Here is a 23,665-nt window from a genome sequence, read left to right as displayed (position 1 = left end):
TGACTAATGAAATCCACATCAAATATATGTATGTATTTTGAAATAATACTCATATGTTATGCTCTTATTCTTTATTTTACCTGTGATATTTTATACCCTCCAGCAGGTGTTGCTGCATCCTGCTAATGTCTTCTTCGTGGATGAAAAAAAAAAATCAGTCATTTGATTTAATACTATGCAACTGGACTTTGCTCTTTGTTTCATGTCATGAATGTGCCTGTGTTCTCTTTTCTTCCTCAAGTTATTTGCCAGCAGAATGACTAAGGAGGGAATTTTTGTGATCCCAGCATATTTAATCCTGCTAGCGCTCTTTGTAAGGAGTTGAAGATCAGCGCGAGTTGCTTATCAAGGCCACGCTCAGAGCAAGTTGAACAGACACAGGTAGAAATACATTTGTATATCCACAAAATGTGAAGAAATGCAGGTGTTTTCTTAAAAGCAAAAAATAGTCATTTAAAATGTTGAAGTTATAAAAATTTTTAGTCGGCTCATTGGTTTTCTCTCTAACATCTCTTCTGTGTTTGTTTTAGAAATCCATCCTGTCTGTGGCAGTTACCTCTCAGGGAGGTTACAAGGATGGGGTCAGGAGGAAAACCTTTATTTTTTCTTTTGGCTCAAACCCAAAAGGTTAAATATAGTTAGATTCTAAAAATTCTCATAATAATCTACATAATCCAGATGCAGTAAACATATAGACTAAAAGTCTTTTGGTCAATGAAGTCTGAAGTTCTAATAACTTTGATAAATTCAGATTTGGATCTGTAACGAGTTTCAGCTCCATTGATTTCAAATGCTCTGGAATGTGTATCTGCCTTTAAGAGGGCAGTTCATTTTATGCTGAAGCTGGAAGTATTCATCTGCTTTAGGTTCTGTGGACTTTCGTGTGTCTCTCCTTTCTTTAGAGAAAAATAACTATATAGACAAGGTGGCTAACTAGATTGGTAAAGTCAAGTGGCATTAAGCCAACTTTGGAAACTTGGGTTGATGTCCTATGACATGAAGTTATATAACCTAAATGTGATTATAAGTAGTTGATATATTAAGTATATGTAATACTAGTTAACACTTATTCAGTGTTTTCTTTTCCTAAAGTCCAAGGCAGCTCACAAGACTTTTTACAGTTTTGGCCCTAGTTTATAGATGAGAGGATGAAGTTGCTAAATGTGAAGTGGGTGGTTCAAAGCCCTAAAGTGAACTGGTGGCAAAACTGGAAAGAGTTCAAGTTTGATGCCTTTTTCTCTTGGATATACCACTTCATAATTTCTTTATTTGTAGTTTTTTATAAATGATCATAATTTGTTGATGCTGTTGTAACCACTGAAATGTTGTGCATGATTGCTTGTATTGTTGAGGCAGTTTTGCCGTGCTTTTCCTTGAAGCTAGGCTTTTATGTGTTGCAAATGCGAGTAAATGGGTGAAGTCTGCATTTCTACCTCTTTACACAAAATGTACATAAGATTTCCAGTAAAACTATTTTTGACTTCCTGTGAAAGAATACATATTTTTTACCATAGCTTTCTAGTACTGATTGGTGCTTCAGCTGTTTTTCACTATACTTGGCCAGGCTATATCTGGAAGAACAAGTGATTACAGCTCCTAAGATACAATTACCAGCAGTCAGATCGACAAAGGGGTTAAAAGTGAGACAGCCCTATCTTTTACTTCAGTGGAAGTGTAGTTGTTGATTTAAAGCTCTCGGTAAATGATTGTTGGAGATCTGCCATGTGTAGCGGAGCATTCAGAAAGCATAGCGCAGACTCTGCGTTCCCCTGAAGAGCGCTTGTCTGTCAACATCTCACTTCAGTTGTGATCTTTTAAGGTACCAGGAGGCAGGCAAAACTCACCAGCCGGCAGTCATGGAAGATCAGGGCTTTACCAATGTTTATCAAAACGTTAACAACAACAATATCAATGAGATTCCAGACTCTGAGGAAGACAAAGAGGATAATCTTTTTGATGATGTCCATGAAGAGCCAGTATCTCCTTCTTCCATCACTACTATCCCAGAGAGCATGGACAGTGATCAAGAGAGCTCAGAAGATAGCTGTAGTAATTCTGTGGCCTCTCAGCATGGGGCTGATGGGGAGGATAGTTCTTCATCTCACCATGGTGCTGAAGAAGACCACCCATACCAGGAGATGGATCTGATGAGCCCAGCTCTGGAAGATAAACATGGAGAGGGCATGATGTTTGAAAGAAACATGCATTTTCCTCCGAATTTCCAGTTGCGGCGGAGCCAGAGCACTTCTTCCAACTCTTCGACTTCCCTCAGGTTCCCCCTTAACAATAACTTTGGAGAAACTGACAACTTTCAGGAAGAATATGACATTTTCCTGTTTGTAAAGGTAAGACTTTGGGTGCTCCTAAGAATACACTAGATTTAAACCTCAAATCAACCTATGTGTCTTCCAAATCAGTAAAATACAGTTAGCTGCCACTTTGTTCCAAACTCTGCTGCCTGGGGGCCAAGCCATTCGCTTGCCTCTTACATCTTAAGGCACAGAAAGAGAAGATTGGTGTTGTGTGGGCATACCTGGGATTTCTTCACTGCAAGTGGAACTATGGGTATTGTGGAAGTATTCTAATTGTTGCTGTAATTAATTTATTCTGTGAAATCTCCATGCTGTTACAGCTAGACTGTTACTACTTGAACTGGTTTAGTTAAGCTAGTTCAGCTATCCCTGTGTATCATTATCTATCTAGAAGCTAATAGCTCAAAAGTGATAGTTATTAATGCTATGAAGAAAACAAAATACATAGTTTAAATAATGGAAATAAAATTTCCACAAATGCTCATCCCTGAAAGAGATCTTTCTTTTATTTCTGTCAATATTTAGATTAATGTATTTCTGTGACAATTTTAACATGTATTTTTCATTAATTTCAAGTTAGGTATAGATTACTGAGGGGACTTTCACACTTTCTCTAACCTTGTAAAGTATTACTTGAATTTCTAAACCATAAACACCTGTGTTGTTAAATAACTGCTATACTTCCCTTCATAAAAACTGTTGCATTCAATCATTCCCCATATTTATTAGGTTGTAACACAGATGTGACAGTTCCTTCTTTTTAAGTACATAAGAGATAAATTTTCGAGCTCTTGTTTCCCTTGAATAGGACCGTACACCATGAGTGTAATACTCTGTTATTTCAACAGAAGTCTTGTGAACTTTGTCACTTTTCAACATAAATAAGATTATCAGAATCTGTTCCTAAGTTCCACAGGTGCTTTGTAAGCAGGATAACAGGTTTTGTTGCCACACATAGTGAGAAGTGTCTTCAGCAATGTCTGCATTTGGTTAATTTAGTTTATTTAAGCAAGAACACACTATAACCTTTGCATTGGTATGAGATGCTGATTACCTTGTATGAAATTGCGTGCAGATGCTCCCATTCAAGTGGAAATGATGGGGTTAATTTGGATTTCTGAAAAGTGAGAAGAGGGGCATTTTGAAAAGAACTATCACAGAGAAGGATTGAGGAAGTCTTTTTCCTTGCTTCTGTTGTGCAGAGTAGCTGAATATCCCATAAAGGGGCTTATCAGCTACTCTAGAGAGAAGCACAAACTTTGAACTCTATTCACTTGCCAAAACATAAGTGCCTTTGAGATGTCCTGGACCCCCAAGACATCCCTGCCTGGCTGGAAGATGAGATGTGAGGCTTTCAGGTGATCCATGCTGTGATCCTCCTCCAGCAGGAGCTGGAGGCCCGATGGACGGGGCACTGTGGGTGGCTGAACCAACTCCTATGGCAGCATTTTATTCCTTGAGAAATTGATGACACTTCATTTTTGGATTTTTGCTTTTCTTTCTTTCTGGTATCAAGGTAATAAAGCACTAACTCCATAGACTGCAAATCCAGCTTCAACTATCTTTAATTATCTAGATAGCAAAAGTCAGCCTATAAAATGGAAGGTCACAGAGTAATATGTAACAAGAATTGTTTAATACCTGAGGGCTATCACTTCTTGCATGTAGGAGCCAAATCTCTCAGTCATGTCAATGGCTGTTATGCATAGACAGTTCCCTTCTCGTATGGTCTCTAGTCCACCTGAGGCCAGTGTTGCTCTGAAATCAGGCTCATCTTCTGGATTTGCTCTTTTCTGCAGACATTAACAGTGACAGCAGGACCTTTTGCTATGAGGCAATAGTGGTAATGGCAATTCTGCCACTATTTATTCCTTCCTTTATTTGTAGCACTAATAAATCTCTGGCAGTGGCTGGAAAAGTGTCAGACGGAGGTCGCCGCAGAGAAAATCAGAGAAAGTGGGAAGATGAAATGGTATCTAACTTACAGTCTAGTTGGCTTAGTTGCAGTGCACTGCCTAGAACATAAATTTAACTTCATGTAACACCATTCCGTGTTATTAGACACCAAGGAAATCTTTAAAACACTTTAACTCATCTTTCACTGATTACTTGGTAACTGTGTCATCAGTGGGCTCTTTCAGGGTGTGCCATAAGGTAAAAAAAAAAATTGGCTTTCATCAAGGAATTCCCTGTACCTTTAATAGCAGAACATAGCATGTACCACCACGGAGATGTTTGTGTGAATCCAGCATGTCCAGGCTTGTCACAGCCACCTTAATGCCCTTTCAATAACATTGTGATTTCTTCAAACAAAAGCCTTTGAAAGTTGAACAGAAATATGACTGACATAGAGGCTATGTTACTGTGTGTGACTGTGTGTGTAGGACAGCTTGACCTAATTGTAGCTGTTGCTCAGAAGTCCAACCTTTTCACTTGTCTGCTGTATTTCCCTGTTTAGCACTGTGCACTGTTTGTTCTGAACGTTGAGTTTCTTTGAAAATTTTAACTTTTTGTTTTCCTGAAGCTTGAGTTGTTATTTAAAGAATTGTGCCTCTATTTTCTTTTCGGAAGAAAGTTATTGCCCTTCTGGATTATCGATGACTTGAGACTGGCTACAGGTTATACCCTCTCTGTACACATTTGTGCCATAGGAGCACAGATCCTAAAGAAGGAAGGTAATTCTTTACCCCGAGCAATAAACACCTTCTGTTATGCACACAATACAAATTTAATGCAGTGGTTTAGCACCGTGAACGTGCATGTTGAATCACTGCACTGAGTTATGGATGCTGGAAGGCACTTCTGGAGATCATCTAGTCCAACTCCTTACTCAGAGCAGGATCACCTACAGCAGACGTAGATGAACATTTGTAGCTTTCGATAGGAACGTGATATTTGGTCAGATTTTGAATATTTCCAAAGATGAAGAATCCACAGCTTCTCTGTGCAACTCTTCCAGTGTCCTACCCTCATGGTAAAAATGTGTTTTCCTGTGTTTAAATGGAATTTCATGTATCTCAATTTATGCCTGTTGCCTCCTGTCCTTTCACTGGATACCAGTGCTTGCATTTAAGAATGTTGTTTTAAGAAAGATACTGCTTTTATCTTCTCTGTGCATCAGAGCTTAAACTTTTAGCTGTTTCCATTAGGGTTATTGCATCCTTTAGTAAAATTTCTTGAAGTTATTAGCTGGTAAAGAAAGGACATTTCTGTTTTGTTTTTATTTTTTCCCCGTGAGACGCTTCCCACTCCCTTGTTTCCAAGTCAGGAAGGTCTGAGGGCTCCAACCTGATGGCACAACCTTGTGCTAGCTCCCTACTGCCTCCCAAAGTTGAGCTGAACTCTTATGAAAGACAGACCATGTTCTTAACAGGGACAGTGAGATTAATTGCTTGTATCACTGCAAAAATCATGCTCCTTGCCATCAAGTTGGCTTTTCTGTTGTTTTATGGAGCATATTGATATCTGTTGAGAAAGTTTTGTTTAAAAATGTGTATTAATGGTTTAGAACATGAAGTTACAGGACATAGCTAATTTTTAGCATGTTTTATTTGAAAAGAGCAGAATCAAATTGTAATGTTACCACATGGACGCCCAGTCTTAAGTTAGTGGTTAAGCTGGTGCTTTGCCGAGCGGAACTGAGTGTTTTGTAGAAGCAAATGAAAAATTACAGTATACCCAGAACAGATGAACATTTGCAGCTTTTTAGTAGGAAGTCCTGCAGGGGCTTTCAAATAAAGGGATGGATATCAACATTAATGAGAATATGTTTTTCAAATTTTCAACTACACAGATTTCTTACTGCACTCATAGTCTACAGAGTCAAACAACTGTACTTGCAATATTGGGGTGGTAGATATTTGCAAGCCTAATTGGATATCCAAATATCTTTTAGCAATGCAAGCCGGGTAGTCTTTTAATTGACTCCAGTACAGCACATAAGGCTGGTGTTAAACCATATCTTCTCCACTGAGGTTTGCAGGTAGTAAAAGGAGTTCTGACTGGAGCGAGATGGCAGGTGTACCTCTCTATATGTACATAAAATTATAGTAATTTGGCTTTTTATGACATTTTTGCTTTTAAAAATATTTTTATAATAAATGTAATGGAAGTAAGCTAATATTATTTTTGTCTTATGAATAAGCTTAGAAAAAGGTTAAATGATTCATAAATCACCTTTTAAATAGTGTTAACTGAGTAACCTGAGCAAGGAAAAGATCCCAGAACTATATTTAGCATTCTCCAGCTATGGCAGATTTACAGACCAAGGTGCAACATGCTGAAGCTAACGTGCACAACAAGAAATGTCTAATGGGGAGCCAATATCCTAAAGTGATACCTTTTTTGATCATTTTAATGAAATGGATAGAAGATTTTCACTGCAAATAGTCTTACTTAAGATAGTTTACACGTACAATTAAGTATAGAAATACAAGTCTGGAATATCAAGTGATAAGATGTGTCACCCAGCTCTCAGTCTGATCTAGACCATCCCTAACAGATGCAGTCATGCAGATTCAGCACATACACCAATTAATTTCTGTCAATGCTTAAAATTATTTTCCAGAGACAAAAATTTTTCTTTATTAAAATTCTTTTGCTTTGAATTGTGCTATTTTTCTTTTTAATAGATAGGTCCTTTGTGTATTAGAAGACAGATATCAAAATTCCTTCAGTTTTTGCTTTCCTAGACAAAACAAATTCAATTCCTTCAGCCTTCCTTCAAGCTTGAGTCATCATTTCTAAACTTGGTGTGGTTTGGTGTGTTGTGGGGTTTGGATTTCTTTTTTTTTTTTGGTTTAGGGTTTTTTTGACCTTTTCCAGGCTCTCTATAGTTAATTTATATATTTCTTAAGCTCCAGTTTTCATGTACAGGTAGTGTATTTGGCAACGCCAATAAAAATTACACTAGCAAGTGCCTCTTTAATTCATCAGCTGTCCAACTCTCTAGTCAGGGCACTTTATCTGCTGTATTTTAGCGTATTTGTGTATCCTTTAACATTTTGTTTAAGATTACAAAGTTCATCTTCTAGCCCTGGTATTTTCCCAATAAATGCTTCTGTAACGGTCTCAACCATGTATTACTCGCCCGTTTGCAAGCAGCTGTAACGCAGTCCTATTGCACAGTTTGCGCCTGCCATTTGACTTCAAGAGCGTTAGATTTCTCTTAGTGACGTGATCAGACTCTGATCACCCGTCACTGAAAACAGTATGGTTTTGAAGTCAGGGAATTGCTCCGATATAAATCTGGTGTGAAGGATACCATCACCAATGCTTTTGCTCTACTAACTCAGAGACTAGAGATACACCTGTAATACCTCCGCACCTTACTACGCAGCCACAACATGGGTTTATGTCTACCTCCTACACCCTGTTGGGGATAGGAGACTGGTTATCTCTTAAATCTTAACATGTAAACCTTATTTCTGAGGAGGAAAACTGTTGTGGGTCTCTTCATAGCTTGATTTATGCTTATCTGAATTACTCTGCGTGCGTGTGTGAAAAGATTAACGAATGGCAGTTCTCTTCCAGATAACGTCCAGTTCCCCAGCTATCAGTCATGAACAGAACACGTGCTTTAGCAGTGGGGCACTGCAGTTTGCTTAAGCCTTTGGATACAAAGGCTAAAAGGTCTTGCTTCTGACCTCTACCGAATCCGTGCCTTGCTCATGCACCTTTCCTGCCTCCGGAAAGGTCCGTGAATCAATTTTCATCTGACACTCCTGTGCCACCTCCAGCCTTTGGCTCCAGCGGCGACTGTGGCTGGGTATAGCACAGTAACGTAGCAACAGCTTCAAAATATGGACCTGTATTGTCTAGGAAATCATTACGGCACAGTGATTGCAGCGACAGCAAACACAATGTAAATATGTAGGTCATACTGAGGGAAAATTAAGATGGGATTTATTTTCTCCTCTCTTTTTCTTGTAATTTTCTTTTTGCGACTCCCTTTTTGATGTTCTGAAAATAAGACTGTTATCCCAGGCTCATTTGTTGTGTTCTTTTGTAACATCTCAGTTCCTTTTGTTACATTTTAGGAGACGAAAAGGTTTGAATTTGTAGATTGATTACTTTTTTTGCTGTCTCTGACAACTTATCTGTGTAGCAGGACTGTCAGCTGTTAAATGGTTTCTGTCCAGTATAGAGGGATTTGTATTATTTTTAATTGTTTATTGCAGAAGTACCTAAAGAGCAGCTCTTCTGAGGTTGATGTTTTACAAACACAAAGTAATAGATAGTCCCTGCAAAGCAACTGGTAATAATATATGTAAATTATTTTGGAATCTGCAAGAGGAAAGCTGCTTTTCTGCTCCTCTCTTTGTTTTCTTTATATACCAAGGGTTGGATTTGGCTCACGCGATTTAACGTGTGTCTGTAAGCTGTTAACTACATCTCTGCAGGATATCTAGGCTCCTTTTGCAGCAAAAAAAAAGCCATCTAAAATAGCGCAGTGGGGTGTTAATTCATGTGACAAAGTGTAGGCATCAGCTGTAGGGTGAGGTTAGTTGTTCTGTAGACTCCGTTTGTTGAATCAAGTAGGGCCTTGATTCAGGTTTCCAACCATAGGCATCCAGTGCTGCCTGACATGCTGTAGGGCTTCCCTCCTGGCCTCCAGCCGCCTCTGCAGAAGGCCACAGGTCTCCCATAGATCCTTTCTCATATATGTTTACAGATATCCTCAGCTATCCTAGGGCCTCTCAAACGCTGCTGGGTATCTAGGTTTAGGCAACTGAATCAAGCCATAAACTTTCACTGGATACAATGGCATAGTCACCTGAAGTTAAACTGAATGCCACCAGTGACAGTTTAAGTACAAAGTCTGGATTACTAGATTAGATTAGAAGCTAATTCTGATAATGAGTATCTAGAAACAAACTCCAGACTGATTAGTTTTTTTAGGCTATTTAATTTTCCTTTTTTTTCAGTGTCCACACTCAACAACAGTTGAAGTGCAACAGTGAACCAGCATTGCAATGTTGGACAGTCTAACTTAATCAGATAAAATCATCTGATACATTTTAGCATCTTTCCAAGAATGAGAACCAGCACTTTCTTTAATTTCAGTCAACCTTCATCCTTTCTTAACAGCAACCCCCATATATTTTTTTCTTTCAACTGTATTTGTTTTGTAGTTACTTTTTATTTTAGACACCATAGTAGAAGAGAAAAGCCAACTGAATTTACTAGGTTTTAGTTCAATCATAGAATCATACAATACCAGGTTGGAAGGGACCTCAAGGATCATCTTGGCAAAAGCACGGTCTAGACATGATGGCCCAGCACCCTGTCCAGCTGAATCTTAAAAGTGCCCAATGTTGGGGAATCCAGCACTTCCCTGGGGAGATTATTCCAATGGCCGACTGTTCTCATTGTGAACAATATTCCTCTTGTGTGCAATCGAAATCTCCCCAGGAGTACCTTGCACCCGTTACCCTCATCTTTTCCATGTGACTCCTTGTAAAAAGGGAGTCTCCATCTTCTTTGTAGCCAGCCTTTAAGTACTGGAACATGGTGATGAGGTCACTCCTAAGCCTTCTTTTTCAAGGCTGAACAAACCCAGTTCTCAGCCTTTCCTCATATAACAGGCTTCCCAGTCCTTTGGTCATCTTTGTGGCCCTCCTCTGGACCTTCTCCAGCCTGTCCACATCTTTTTGTATATCAGGGACCAAAACTGACACAGTATTTCAGGTGTGGCCTGACAAGCACTGAGTGGGATAATGACTTCTTTATTTCTGCTGGTGATGCCCTTGTCGATGTGACCCAGCATCCTGTTGGCTTTGGTTGCTGCTGCAGCACACTGTTCACTCATTGAGCTTGTTGTCCACCAGGACCCCCAGGTCCCTTTCCACTGAGCTGCTCTCCAGCCAGGCAGATCCCAGCCTGTGCTGCAGTCCTGGATTACATTTTCCCAGGTGCAAGACCTTTCACTTGCCCGTGTTGATCTTCATAAGGTTCTTGTTAGCCCACTCTTCCAGCCTGTCCAAGTCCAGCATTAATCCCTGGGGGACCCCATTTTTGGCAGTTGTCAGTTTGAAAAGGAGCAATGTACCACCACCCTCTGCATGCGTCCTGTCAGCCAGTTGCCCACCCACCGCTTGTGTAGACCGCAACGCATCGGTTTCTCTAGGAGGCGGCTGTGGGGGACTGTATCAAAAGCCTTGGAGAAATCCAGGTAGACAATGTCTACTGCTTGCCCCACATCAACTAAGCAGGTTACTTTGTCGTAGAAGGCGAACAGGTTTATTTTATCTTAGTACTAACCTTCGGTGTGCTCAGCAGGATCCCAAACTCACAATATAATTTCTAGGTACCAGTTCAAACACAGCTTAAGATTTTAATTGTGAAAAGAAAATCTGCTTTGTTTCTTTGGGTCATAAGACCCTGTATTTTCCACTCTTCTGCAACTGTATTTACTGGTCCATTAGAAATATTTTCAGTGTTCTCTCATACACTGTGATTGTGGCTGAAAAGGAACACTTGAATATTTTTCTGTACCAGTAGGAATTTTTTTTAATACTTACAAGTACTTAATGGTAAATGTTACAAACCTGTATGAAACTACTGTCTTTGGGAAAAAAAAATAGGAGTAACTCTAAAATAAGTCATTGATTTCTTATCTGCAGGTGTGAATTTTATATTTAGATCTCTAGATGATCCTTTTCACATCAATTAATGATACAATTATGGTTGACTTTTTACTGTCGGTACATCTCTGCTTATGTTGTAAGATGTCAGTGACCTTCATGAAGCTATAATGATACAATTAGGAATAGATGAGAAGTGAATCGGTTAGTGCACAGGTCTGGTTTCAGTACAGGCAAGCAGTGTTTGAAACCAGGATTTTGATTTGTGAATTAATTGATTTTCTGTTACAGCCTCCATGCAGTCACCTCAAAGCAGTCTACAGCTGTTCATGAAGTAAAACTTGAGAAAATATCTTCTGAGAGAAAGACATCATTTTCCTACTTATATATTTATAAAAAATGAGGCACAGAAAGGTAAAAATTTTTGCACACTCACCAAGATGAATTTTTTTTTTTCCTGGTAATCTAAAAAGAATTTCATGGGACAGGAGGTGACCTTTTGGGACATGAAACAGAGTCCTTTTCTGTCACAGACAGCTTCATCATATAATACATAATTCCTAAACTTATCAAGGTCGACCTGAAAACTAAGTGGCCATTATTATTCATTTTGGAAACCTGTTTCAAAACGTCACTGCTCTGATGGTTTGACACCTTACACTAATTTCCAAATGACATTTACTCATGTGCAGCTCACACATCCTTGTTCTTGTGCCATGGTTCATTAGCATTCATCCTTTCATTTAGTGCTTCTTTAAATCAGGTTAGGCCTAGACATCCTCAGATGTTTTTAGGCTAAACCAGCTGATCCTTTTGTCTCCATTTCTTCCAGCCGTCATAATAATTCCCTTCCGTACATATCTTCTTTTCACGAAGGTGCCTTTTTTTTTTTTTTTTTGCACAGCTGCATCCTGTCTCAGGTTGTTTCTACCTTTATAGCTAGACTAAACAAGCAGCAAAAAAGATTCTTTTAATAACCTCCTGGTTTAAGATACCTATGATTGTTTAAGTAAATACATCATTCTATTTGAGGTGAAATGACCTGATGTAAACACGTTAGAGACAGTCAGAAAAAGCTTCATTAATTTCTTGGTGCCTCACACAGTTTTTCACTTATCCTGATACCTGTTTTCCTTTCAGCAACAATCATATTTTTCTAACATCATTGTAAGGTTCCCTAGTCTGCCTGCAGAGCACCAGCGGGGCGTAATTCCCACTCTCCCATGGGCATTAAGAGTGCTCACAGGTTCCCGAATCTTAAATTCAACAGCTTCAAAGGGCTTCTCTCTGGATCCTTAATCGATATTTGAATGGGGTTGGTCCCTTGTCTGTGTTACTGCTCTTTGGGAAATCTTGGCATCTGAAGCTCGACACTGTATCCCTGTAGCTTGAGGACTGATTGAGAAGCAAATGGAAGGAGTGGAAGCTTTGCATCTGAATATATAGGTATTTAATCTCTCTTCTAACCTCTGCTCACATGTATTTGTACCATTTGATTAAAAATCTGGCCAGAAGAAGTGTTTTATACTTGTCCCACGTTTATACTTGCTCTATAAATATGTGCATCCTTATCTGTAACACTGATACTTTGGTGGCCCCTCATGGCAAGAGGGTCTCTGTTAGTCTGAAATGGCATGTGCCTGGTCAGTGAAGTGTCTAAATGATACTGGCAAGTCCTCAGTAAACAGGAATACCAGGAGAAATAATTTAAATTTTTAAAGTGGTGTCCCCCCCGCCCAAAGTCATTAGAAATTCTTCCTAATTTTAATGTCTATTAGCTAGGAACTTTCCAGATAAGTACTGTAGAAAATACTTCAGGAATCCTGAATTTCATAGAGTAGACTTGTTGACCTAAGAGTCCTTTTTTAAGCTTTTATAGCTATCTATCTATCTATCTATCTATCTATCTATCTATCTATCTATCTATCTATCTTATAGTGCAATTCAGGCATGGGAGGTATCCTTTCTTGCACATATCATGGGCTTTTTCACAGGCCATCAAGAAAGCCCATTAAGAATGAAGACTGCACACTCATATCCCAGTTGTTTAAAAAAAATAAAATTATCCAAGAGCTCAGTGCTGCAGCATGCTGATCTGATGCTTATCCATGAAAACTATAAACCGCATGCCTGATGTTTTAGCATATAAGAACTTTAATTCACATTTTTCTCAGTCATTTTAAATTAATAAAATTATGTTTCTACTTCAATACTTCAGTTCTTTGGGAAAAAGAAGAATAGAAAGCAGGATTTTTTTTAAAAAAAAAGGTGATGAACCTTTAGAGAAGAATCATAGTGTTTAAGTAAGAGGAGGTTCAGTGAACAACACAAAAATGCCATGCTTTGCTTTATGAAGATAGAGAGCTTAACTAATTTAACATGTTAGCATATAGAGAAATAGTGGATAAATTTAGAGGTAAGGTATGAAGCTATAAGAAATTAATTGCTATATTTTAATTTCATTATCTAATGTTTCAGTCTATGTGTTTGTCATTTTGGGGACTAAAGAAAATTAAATTTGTCAGAATATCATAAAGGGTTACAGGGCATGTATTTTAAATCAAGTGCTTCAATGTGGATCACGGTTAATATACTGTCTGCTCAGTGGGTCTCTGAGATTTCAGGCATATTTCCAAATAGTACCATGCTCAGGCTGAAAATGTAAGCTGTGCTGAAATGAATATGTGTTTTGCACTGATTCAGTGCAGACAGGATATTACTCAAGATGCTTTGATGCATACTCTGTATGTGCAGTTTGAAGATTGTTTGGATTTGGGGATTTATCTGTGTAAAATTTATCAAGCATGTTTTAATGATTGTCTGCCAGACAGAAAATTTCTTGAACACTCGTCTGAACTGCTTGGTTTTTTCTTTTGTTTCTACTTTGGGATAGGTGTTGAATATGAAGAAGGAGTAATTCTTACTTTGGCTAGAAATGTGTGTGCACAAACCTCAGAGAGAACCTATTTGAATTAAACCCCCAACATGGACTCTCTGGAAGAATTCATCCAGTCTAAATTTCTAGGAGGTCAGTGATTAAGTGGTATAATCAACTAACGGGGAAAGTCTGGTCACCTGGTAAATCCGACCAGGTGCCATGTGAGAAAGAGCAGTTTTCTCAGCTGGGGAAGTGATTCGAGTGCTTTTACATGTTCCCGTGAAAAGCAACTGCTGAAGGCTGGGCACGATACTCCAGGACATCTAACATGGCCCTGGAGGTCTATGTCTGAGCAGGCTAACCCCACCATCAATTTCTCAAAGCCTAAGGTTACTACAGGGTCATATTTCTATGGAAAGATACTACACAAATATACTGGACACAGGTCCACTATAAAAAACTTTGTTATACACCATGTGACCTATTTTGAAGAGCTCCACTCTTTCTTCCCTTCACTGAGGACATGGATTTGTAAATAATCAGCAATGAGTAGTTTCTAGTTACATAGTGCATAGTTCCAAGCTGATGTAAAAAAGAATACCTATGTAAAAAACGCACAGTGTGGTTTTTTTTTTATATATATGTATATCATACTGCAGGATTGCATAGTTTATTAGACTTTATGAGGCACTTTAAATTTACTTATTTTCGCCAAATGTAGGCAGAGCGCTTATCTGTTGAATCAGTAATTTCATCATGGTCCTAACTATTCGTGTACTTTGTGCTAATGCCTTGCCATGTGTTAATGAGCCCGTATAACGAACAGCAGAAGTTTAGAGCAGCAAATTCACAGTCATTTGGCTCCTCCCTGTGAGATTGCAGAGAATGAAGTTTGGACTAGAGCAGAGTTTCTTGCAGGCATCGGGCGAGGATTGGCCCTGCACACCGCGGCTGATAACAGCTAAAAATAGCACCGGTATAAAAGCCCAGCGAGCAGCACAGCTGCCCTGGCATTCCCTCCTCAACTGCCAGCGAGGGAGGAGATGGTGTTCTCCAAGTCCCTGCAAATATGCAACCAAAGAACATTCTGCTGCTGAATTCCACTTAACAATTAACTCGTCAAGTAAAGACACACACTGGACTGTGTGACTCATGGCTCATGGGGAAGTAACCAAGTTCTAACCAAGTTCTACTTTAAGAAAAAAAAAAAAAACAAAAAACCAAAAAACCTAAAAAACAAAGACACAAACGGAAGGCCAGATTTTTCAAGCAGGTTTTCCGAGGAGAGCGTGACAGGTGGGCTGGTGGAATGTCTTTGGAAGTGTGCCTGCAGAATATCTGTATTTTTGTGTACAAGAATGTTGTACTTGTGTGTATATACTCACAAAATCACCCGTATAGGGAGTGTACTGTGCGACGATGGAATTCTGAATGCTTGGAAAAACAAACGTGGTTTTATTTGACAATGGTTTGACTAAGCTGGCGTTGAGGAGTTCAGGAGTCCATTCTTAGGCTTGCTGTTGGTTTTGGGGAAACCAGGTCACTCCCCTGCATTTCGCTTCCTTTTAAAGCTCTGCCTGTCTTCTGTTTTGAACTGTAGACTTTGGGGGAACAGTGACTTCAGTGGCTGATTGCATTGGAAGATAAGCCTTTGGATGTCTGAAGTGCTTTGGCAGCAGACACCTCTGCTGAAGAGTTCCTCTTTTAAAGTCTGGCAAAAGTTACATTGAATTGAAAATAGGGTGTAATCAGGGAAAGCATTAGGAAGTCTTAAAAATAGGTGGCAGTATCAGCCCTATCAATAGTAAACTATTCCCTCATGTATTAATTCTAGTTACTCTAAGTCCTCCTCTTTGATTTAGGAAGCATTTCACTATGGAATTTGTATGACTGGATTTCCTTTCAGTTTAGTTATAGTGTTTTTTTTTTCCTGGTTTGTAATAATCATAGAATCATAGAATGGTTTTGGTTTGAAGGGACCTCAAAGCCCATCTAGTCCAACCCCCTGCCATGGGCAGGGACACCCTCCACTAGCCCAGGTTGCCCAAAGCCCCATCCAACCTGGCCTTGAACACTGCCAGGGAGGGGGCCTCCACAGCTTCTCTGGGCAACCTGTTCCAGTGCCTCACCACCCTCACAGTAAAGAATTTCTTCCTTATATCTAATCTAAATCGACCCTCCTTCAGCTTAAACCCATTACCCCTTGTCCTGTCACTACACTCCCTGATAAACAGTCCCTCACCATCTTTCCTGTAGGCCCCTTCAGGTACTGGAAGGCCGCAATTAGATCTCCCCAGAGCCTTCTCTTCTCCAGGCTGAACAATCCCAACTCTCTCAGCCTGTCCTCATAGGAGAGGTGCTCCAGCCCTCTGATCAGCTTTGTGGCCTCCTCTGGACTCGCTCCAACAGCTCGATGTCTCTCCTGTACTGGGGCCCCCAGAGCTGGATGCAGTATTGCAGGTGGGGTCTCACAAGAGCAGAGTAGAGAGGCAGGATCACCTCCCTCGACCTGCTGGTCACGCTGCTTTTGATGCAGCCCAGGACACGGTTGGCTTTCTGGGCTGCAAGTGCACACTGCCAGCTCATGTTGAGCTTCTCATCAATCAATACCCCCACGTCCTTCTCCTCAGGGCTGCTTTCAATCCATTCCTCGCCCAGCCTAGAGTCGTGCTTGGGATTGCACCAACCCACGTGTAGGACCTTGCACTTGGCCTTGTTGAACTTCATGCAGTTCGCATGGGCCCACCTTTCCAGCCCGTCAAGGTCCCTCTGGATGGCATCCCTTCCCTCCAGCGTGTCAACCACACCACACAGCTTGGTGTCGTCAGCAAACTTGCTGAGGGTGCACTCGATCCCACTGTCCGTGTCGCCAACAAAGATGTTGAACAGTGCCGGTCCCAGTACCGACCCCTGAGGGACGCCACTCGTCACTGTTCTCCACTTGGACACTGAGCCGTTGACCATAAGTCTTTGAGTGCGACCATCCAGCCAATTCCTTATCCACTGCATGGTCCATCCATCGAATCCATGTCTCTCCAATTTAGAGACAAGGATGTCACGTGGGATAGTGTCAAATGCCTTGCACAAGTCCAGGTAGATGACGTCAGTTGCCCTTCCCTTATCCACCGATGCTGTAACCCCATCATAGAAGGCCACCAAGTTTGTCAGGCATGATTTGCCTTTAGTGAAGCCGTGTTGGCTGTCACCAATCACCTCCTTATTTTCCATGTGCCTGAGCATAGTCTCCAGGAGGGTCTGCTCCATAATCTTGCAAGGCACGGAGGTGAGACTGACCGGCCTGTAGTTCCCTCGGTCTTCCTTTTTACCCTTCTTAAAAATGGGGGTTATGTTCCCCCTCTTCCAGTCAGCGGGAACTTTGCCGGACTGCCAGGAGTTCTCAAATATGATGGAGAGTGGCCTGGCCACTTCATCTGCCAGTTCCCTCAAGACCCACGGATGCAACTCATCAGGTCCCATGGACCTGTGCACCTTCAGGTTCCTTAGATATTCTTGAACCTGATCTTCTCCTACAGTGGGCCGTTCTGCATTCTCCCAGTCCTTGCCTTCTGCGACCTGGGCAGTGTGGCTCAAGCACTTGCCAGTGAAGACTGAGGCAAAGAAGTCATTGAGTACCTCAGCCTTCTCCATATCCTGGGTAACCAGGTCACCCGTTTCATTCCGGAGGGGAACCACATTTTCCCTTGTCCTCCTCTTATCACTGACATACCTATAGAAGCTTTTCTTGTTGTCCTTGACATCCCTGGCCAGACTAATTTCTATCAGGGCTTTGGCTATAATATACTGCAAGGTTTACAATATCTGCAAGATTGACAGATGACCCGGCTAAGTTGCCTCCAGTTTTGATTTGATATACTTGATTTTCTGAAAAGGTCACTTAGAACTGCTTAGCCATTTTCCCTTTCATATGAACATTCAATTACCTTTTAATTTATTTTTTAACTAACTGAGATATTTCTCATGGCAAATGAGATAATTGCAGAGAATGTTGGTTTGGTAGCTCTGTAGACTGAAGTCATGTTTTTCTGGTCAGGAGACCCAGCATGAGCAGTGGTGGTAGAAACTCCGGCACAGTGGCTTCCATCTAGCTGAGAGGAGTCAATCCTTACAGCACACCTGACATCACCCTGTGGAGCTCTTTGCCTTGCCTCTCTGAAAGTCAATTTTCTGTGTTAACATGTAACCAAGAGATAACCTGAGAGTCTCTTATTGGTGCCAGCCTCCGCAGGGGGATTTAGGTTTCTCCCAACATCATGAGATACTGTTATATGTATTTATGAACTAGTCTGGCATCAACTCTCACTTGCTGCTTGGCTAGGAATGGGTAGAAATTGCTAATAATGAGTAAAGGGTTCCATATCTCATTAGCACTTTTCTAACTGATGTAGGTCTCCCAGGAAAACCTAGTTCATTTTCCGGAGTTGTATCATAGTTGTCACCAACATCATAGGAGTGAGACTGCAAAAACAACTGAGCTTTGACATTTTGGTGATCTATGAGGTTGCTTCCAGGTATTGCAGTGGGTGACCAAGGGCCCACGCCTTCCTCATAAAAGTGATACCTGCTATGTGCTCTATGAAAATTTTGTGATTTTGGGAAAAGTTGATAAAATCTTTGGAAAATCTTCCATTTAAGAGGAAAAATCTTACATCTTTCTAGTTAAACTACCCAGTATTCCCAATTCTGAAAGACTTAAACAAGACCCCATCGCTATTCAGACTGTGCTCAGAGCTGAATTTCACGCAAAGATTTGCTTTCAGTCTTAAGCTAAGCTCTTCTGGAAGAGTTGTCACCACCGTCTTTCACATAAGGATGTGGGGTGTGGACTCTGAAGTCCTAATAACCTGTGCATGGTGGTCACCAGTGAAAATCTACTAACTTGAAAGTATAGTTGCAGCAGAGGGGTTCAGATCTGTGATTAACTAACCACGTTGCTCCAATTCATCCTGGTCATCTGCATTATCTCTACAGTGAAAAGGGTCCTCAAGCAAAGAAAAACTAAAATGAGATATCACCAAGTCAACATCAGGTGCTTCAAGACATTGGAACTATCACATTGAAGAAAGAAGGGAAAAAAAACCCAAACAACCCACCGTTCATTTAGTAACAGCTTGAGGTGATGCACTAAGGAAAATGAGCTTGTTCACTGGCAATCTTTGTGGAAACTTTATCACAGACGTACCAAAAGGTGAAATGAAAAATGAATGAGGGCGATTTTCTAAGGGGAATGGAAGAGTTCTACAGTTCACTGTAAGGCTCAAGGTCAGCCAGCTGCATTAACGCAGGCGTACAGCGCTGCCATTGATGAGGTGGACCATAATGTCTGCAGAGGTTAAACTTCACTGTCATAAAGAGAGATGGAAGGATGTTGATCCCTGCTATTTCATACTGAACAAGTGTGGGTTTATCAGGGAGCCAAAAGCCAGAAGCTCTTTTCTTAAGCCAGATAGTATGATCCTGTGATCTGCTGTGCAGATCCACGCACGTCACCTGCTGTGCAGGTACTTTATGGCTTCATCTGGCACAGCTAAATGTCACCAATGGCAACATTTGAACCCATGGGAACTAGTCTGAGTCACGAGTAATTTCAAACTGAGTTGTTGAAGGCTTCATCTTTTAGAAATACTGTGCCTCAGAATATAGGAAGTAATTTCTGCTTTCAGCCAAATTGCTTGCCAAACAACAGAGTGAAACACGAATGTATCCAACAAAATCAGCAGCAATTGTGCATTCTTTAGGCCTTATTTACTGGGAAGAATTGAAGCCTAGCCTGAGATCTGCATGAGTTGTACATGCCATTTTGAACACTTTCTGAAAATAATAATTCATAAATTGGGATTGGAGTAGTGTGTCATGTGCTGGTCTTTTGCTTGGGGGGATTTAATCCTAATTTATATGTACATGTTTTAAATACTAATTAATTTAGACTTAATTTATGACAAGAAGCATACCAAGAAATGAACAGAAATAACCTAAATAGGGACTTGCACTAAGAACACTTGTAAATTCAGACAGGGCTATGCATTACTTACGCCGTTGCAGATTTGTAAGTAAAATCATGTCATTTTAGTTCTATCACAGTAGTGAGTCAACAATAACAGGTACATCACACTTACCTGGCGGTGTTTTTTCTTCATCGCACTTAACAGTATGGAGGATTTATTTTGAAAAGCAAGGCCTGACGATATCTACATTCCTCCTTTCATCAGCTACACTATCGATGTAGCCCGCAGTTTGGGACAATCTGTAATGCTCTCCATTGTATCCCCTACAATACCACTTTCCAGAGCAGTCTCAGTCCTTTTTGGAAGTATCTTTTGTTTTTAATTGAAATGACAGTTTTGGAATGATAGTAAAATAAAGAAATAAAGGAATAAACTGCTGTCCTCTAGAAGCCTCTCTAGTGAATGAAGCATTAGGAGATGATTTTGTACCTTTGAAGTGCCACTTCCCCGTGAATGGTTAGCTGTGACTGTCTCAACGCGAGCGCTGAGGATAATTATCCATAATGAAATCCCTCTTCTCACTGAACAGCAGTGGGTTTTTCTCTTGAAGTTGGTAATGTTTATTAATGTTACGGCAAAGTTTGGTACTGCATCCATGTGAAAACATAATTATATATAAAAATAATTTCATGCTTTTGGACTAGAACTTACTTTGCAGAACTCCTGTCTGAGCTAATTCTAGTGATTTACCATTCGATTAAACAGCCTAGTTTCATCCAGAGACCTTTAGAGCTAAAATAATGCGTTTTCATAATAAGGAAAAGGAGAGCTGTGTAGCTCATGGCTCTGATGGATTCATACTGCCTGGGGGATGGATGTAGAGCAAGCTATCTAAAATTTGCCAGTCAAGGGGAATGTCAAGTTTTCTGGTCCCGGCTTTGCCGTCCCCTCCTGTTTCTTGGGACATTCAGGCTGCATGCCTGTTGTATCACTTGATGTCTTTTGTTCCATGCCCTTGAGTGTGGGACAATTTATGAGAAGGAACAAAATCACGGTTCCTCCATCAAACCACCGGGTTTTGGGGCACTGTACCTCTCTGGAGTTGAGGGAAAATACCTGCTCACCCAGCCTTGGCATGAGGCTAATGAGAAGAGCTTTGTACATCCTTGCACATCTTGTACATCTGGGGAGGGGAACGTGCAGTCTGACTCCAAATATCTGAGACAAATCCCTTATGATTTTTCTGAAGATCAAACAAGAACTTGGTAATGACACACTGTAATTCAAAAGGAAATTTAAATTATTGGATTGATTTCTTGCATTTGTTAACTTGTTAAATAAGTAGCACGTCAAAGTTTCTAGCATGCAATAAATGCAGTTGCAAATTACCAGTAATTCAGAACTGTCCCCTGAAGATAGACTTCCATAACCCGTTCAATCGTGCTGGTTTAGTACATGGTTGCTGCTTAGTTGTGGGGGTTTTTTTAGGCAACTAAGCAGTTAAATAACTCCCAGGTAAAATCATAGCCCTAAATACCATTTACTGCAGCTGCACCAAGATTTTACTTCTTTTGTTTGTCCATAATGGAAGTTTATTCACAACATGGAAGACGTTACCTCTGTTGTATAAAACTTGTAATGCCCCGCTCTCACAGAATGAGCTGGGTGGCAGCACCAAGAGAGCACCGGGGGATTTGATGCGCTACGTGCCCTGATCCTTCTTGGTAACTTAGCGGTCTGCTGGAGAACTCCACGATAGAATTACATTCTGGATGCTTGGCCTCTGATTCACCCCCTCGGGACAAATCTTTGCTGGAAGTGAAGCTTGGATCAGGCTTGTGAAAGCTGATAGTGCGTCAGAGTTCACCTACAATAGAGGTCTTGTGTGGAGATGTGGCTGTTCCTTTTCTGAAGCTGTCCTCTTCTTTTATTAATGGGATGACGTGCGCAGATTCATTTATATATCTCATAAGCCTCACACTATAATGACTTGGCTTATGAAGAGTTCATAATTCAGTGTCTAATGTTCTTGTACGTAACTCAAAGCCTCTGCTACTTCTGACTTGTAAGAAAATGATAGGCCAAACTAAGCGACTCATTCTTTTCAGTAAAATGAGAGTGTACTAATTATTTATCAGTTTCTTACCCTTAATTTGGCTAAAGAAAGAGCTGATTTCATAACACAAAACAGAGCTGTGGAGGCAATAATAACCATTATAGTCAAAAAGGTTCCACCCAGATGTAAGTGATAAGTCAGTTTTATATGACAGCAAAGCAGTAAATGCATGAATAGATTCCTGAAGTAGTGCATATATTTTTATATTTCCTCATATATAGAGATATATTTCCTCCTACTCACTGCCTCCTACAATGTTTATCTTAAATCCAGCTTTCAGAATCTATTTAAAAAACCACAGCATTTATATGAACAAGGACTCTGTTTTGCTTGGTCTCTTCTAGGGGTTCCGCAGGGAGATTTTTGAAAATCAGAGTTGTTTTGAGGTGGGCTGGCTTATTTTCTCCGTGGATACCTAAAAGCACAGCTGGAATACCAGATGTGTGGTATTTGCATTACAGCTTCTGTAGCCTCTGAGCACCCCATATCAAGTCCTGGGGCAGGGGATGAGTGCAAGGTGGTGCCTCATGGGTGAAGGAACCTTCCAAGGGCACTGCTGCCCAGAAACATCTTGAACCAGATGGGGTCTGGCCCATTCCTGTGGTAGTTTATATCTGGGTCAGGATGGAGATGGCTTCACGGCATCTTAGCTCCCTTTCTCTGTATTGCACAGTTTCCCTTCTGCTTTGTTGAGCCTCAGCACAATAATCTTCGTCTTGCAAACTGATTATAATACACCACTAAACCCAGACAGTAATTGGGAAGGAAGGATTTAAATGTTTTGACACGTTAAGTCTCTACCAAAATTGCTACATCTAGAGTTTAACTTTCAGAAGCGCGAGGCATGCACAACTTCTGAAGTGGGAGATGACACGTGTGTAGAAATCAGGCACTAAAGCCACAGATTTCTTTTACTTAATAATTACAGCAGGATTTGTCTGACCATTATAATGTCTTTATCTGAGCTTGTTACCCTGGGCTGCCTTTATTACCAGTGGAAAAAAGTAGCACTTCTAGGGCGCATTTTTTCATTTGAAAATAGACATCTAAATAGGTCACGTGCATCAGGTCTTATAGGTGCTGATATCTTGAATGTTGATTTTATTTAAACATTTTGGTTTAGCATTAGTGGTATTACCTCCTTACTGTTCTCATAGCTGGCAGGATTTTCTCTTCCAGAGCTGATTTATATATATATATATATATATATATATGCTCCTGTGATATAAATTATTCAAAGCACTTGTCTATATCAAAACAGCGTTTTCACTGAGGTACTACAGGTAACCTCGCTCAAGATGACCCATTTCCCGTTGTTTCCAGCAGCCCTCATTAAAGGGAAATTATGTCGTCACATGAGGTGCTCAAGCAAAACAATTTTTCACCAAAGACAAAAGCTTATAATCATGTAGTTGATAATATGTTATTTAGGGATGCATTTTAGCGATATGGTGGCTATACTTATGTTTTTGGCAGACTTTTATAACTGTAATCTATAATTACAAAGCAATGATTCTTTTTGCTACATGTAAGTACACTTAGCCCATGTCCTTGGAAGTTTGCCTGTGGGCCTAAGAATAATTATACTATAAATGTTTGGTAATTAATGTACCTAGTCCAAAAATTACGTGTAAAAAATTTGAAATCAAAGGAGTAATAACACTTAATTCTCTTATAGTTAACCTTCCAGTTATTTGAACGAGTGCTAATTAGATCTAAAAACCATAAGCGCACTTTTACACTAATTATAATGTTGATTATGTTGTAATTACAGTTGCAACAGCATAATGAGATTTACTGATTAACCATTT

General features: G+C 40.2%; 1 protein-coding gene across 2 annotated transcripts in view; it reads left to right on the top strand.

Annotated features, from left to right (window-relative positions):
* Window positions 1–207: 207 nt before the first annotated feature.
* CLIC5 (chloride intracellular channel 5) overlaps window positions 208–23,665 on the top strand; it is a 78,921-nt gene continuing 55,463 nt past the window's right edge. Inside the window, exons 1-2 of one of the 2 annotated variants that reach the window (XM_054819221.1) lie at window positions 208–381; window positions 1,820–2,345. In XM_054819221.1, coding sequence (XP_054675196.1) covers window positions 1,857–2,345 — 489 coding nt within the window. In that variant the 5' untranslated portion in view covers window positions 208–381; window positions 1,820–1,856. Of the gene's footprint in view, window positions 382–1,716; window positions 2,346–23,665 lie in introns of those variants that run through there. The other variant, XM_054819219.1, reaches the window with a different exon arrangement.

Source organism: Grus americana, chromosome 3 (genome assembly GCF_028858705.1).
Source record: "Grus americana isolate bGruAme1 chromosome 3, bGruAme1.mat, whole genome shotgun sequence".
NCBI classification, from domain to species: Eukaryota; Metazoa; Chordata; class Aves; order Gruiformes; family Gruidae; genus Grus; species Grus americana.
The sequence above is the reverse complement of the archived record's forward strand: the minus strand, read 5'-3'. Positions and strand labels throughout refer to the sequence as shown.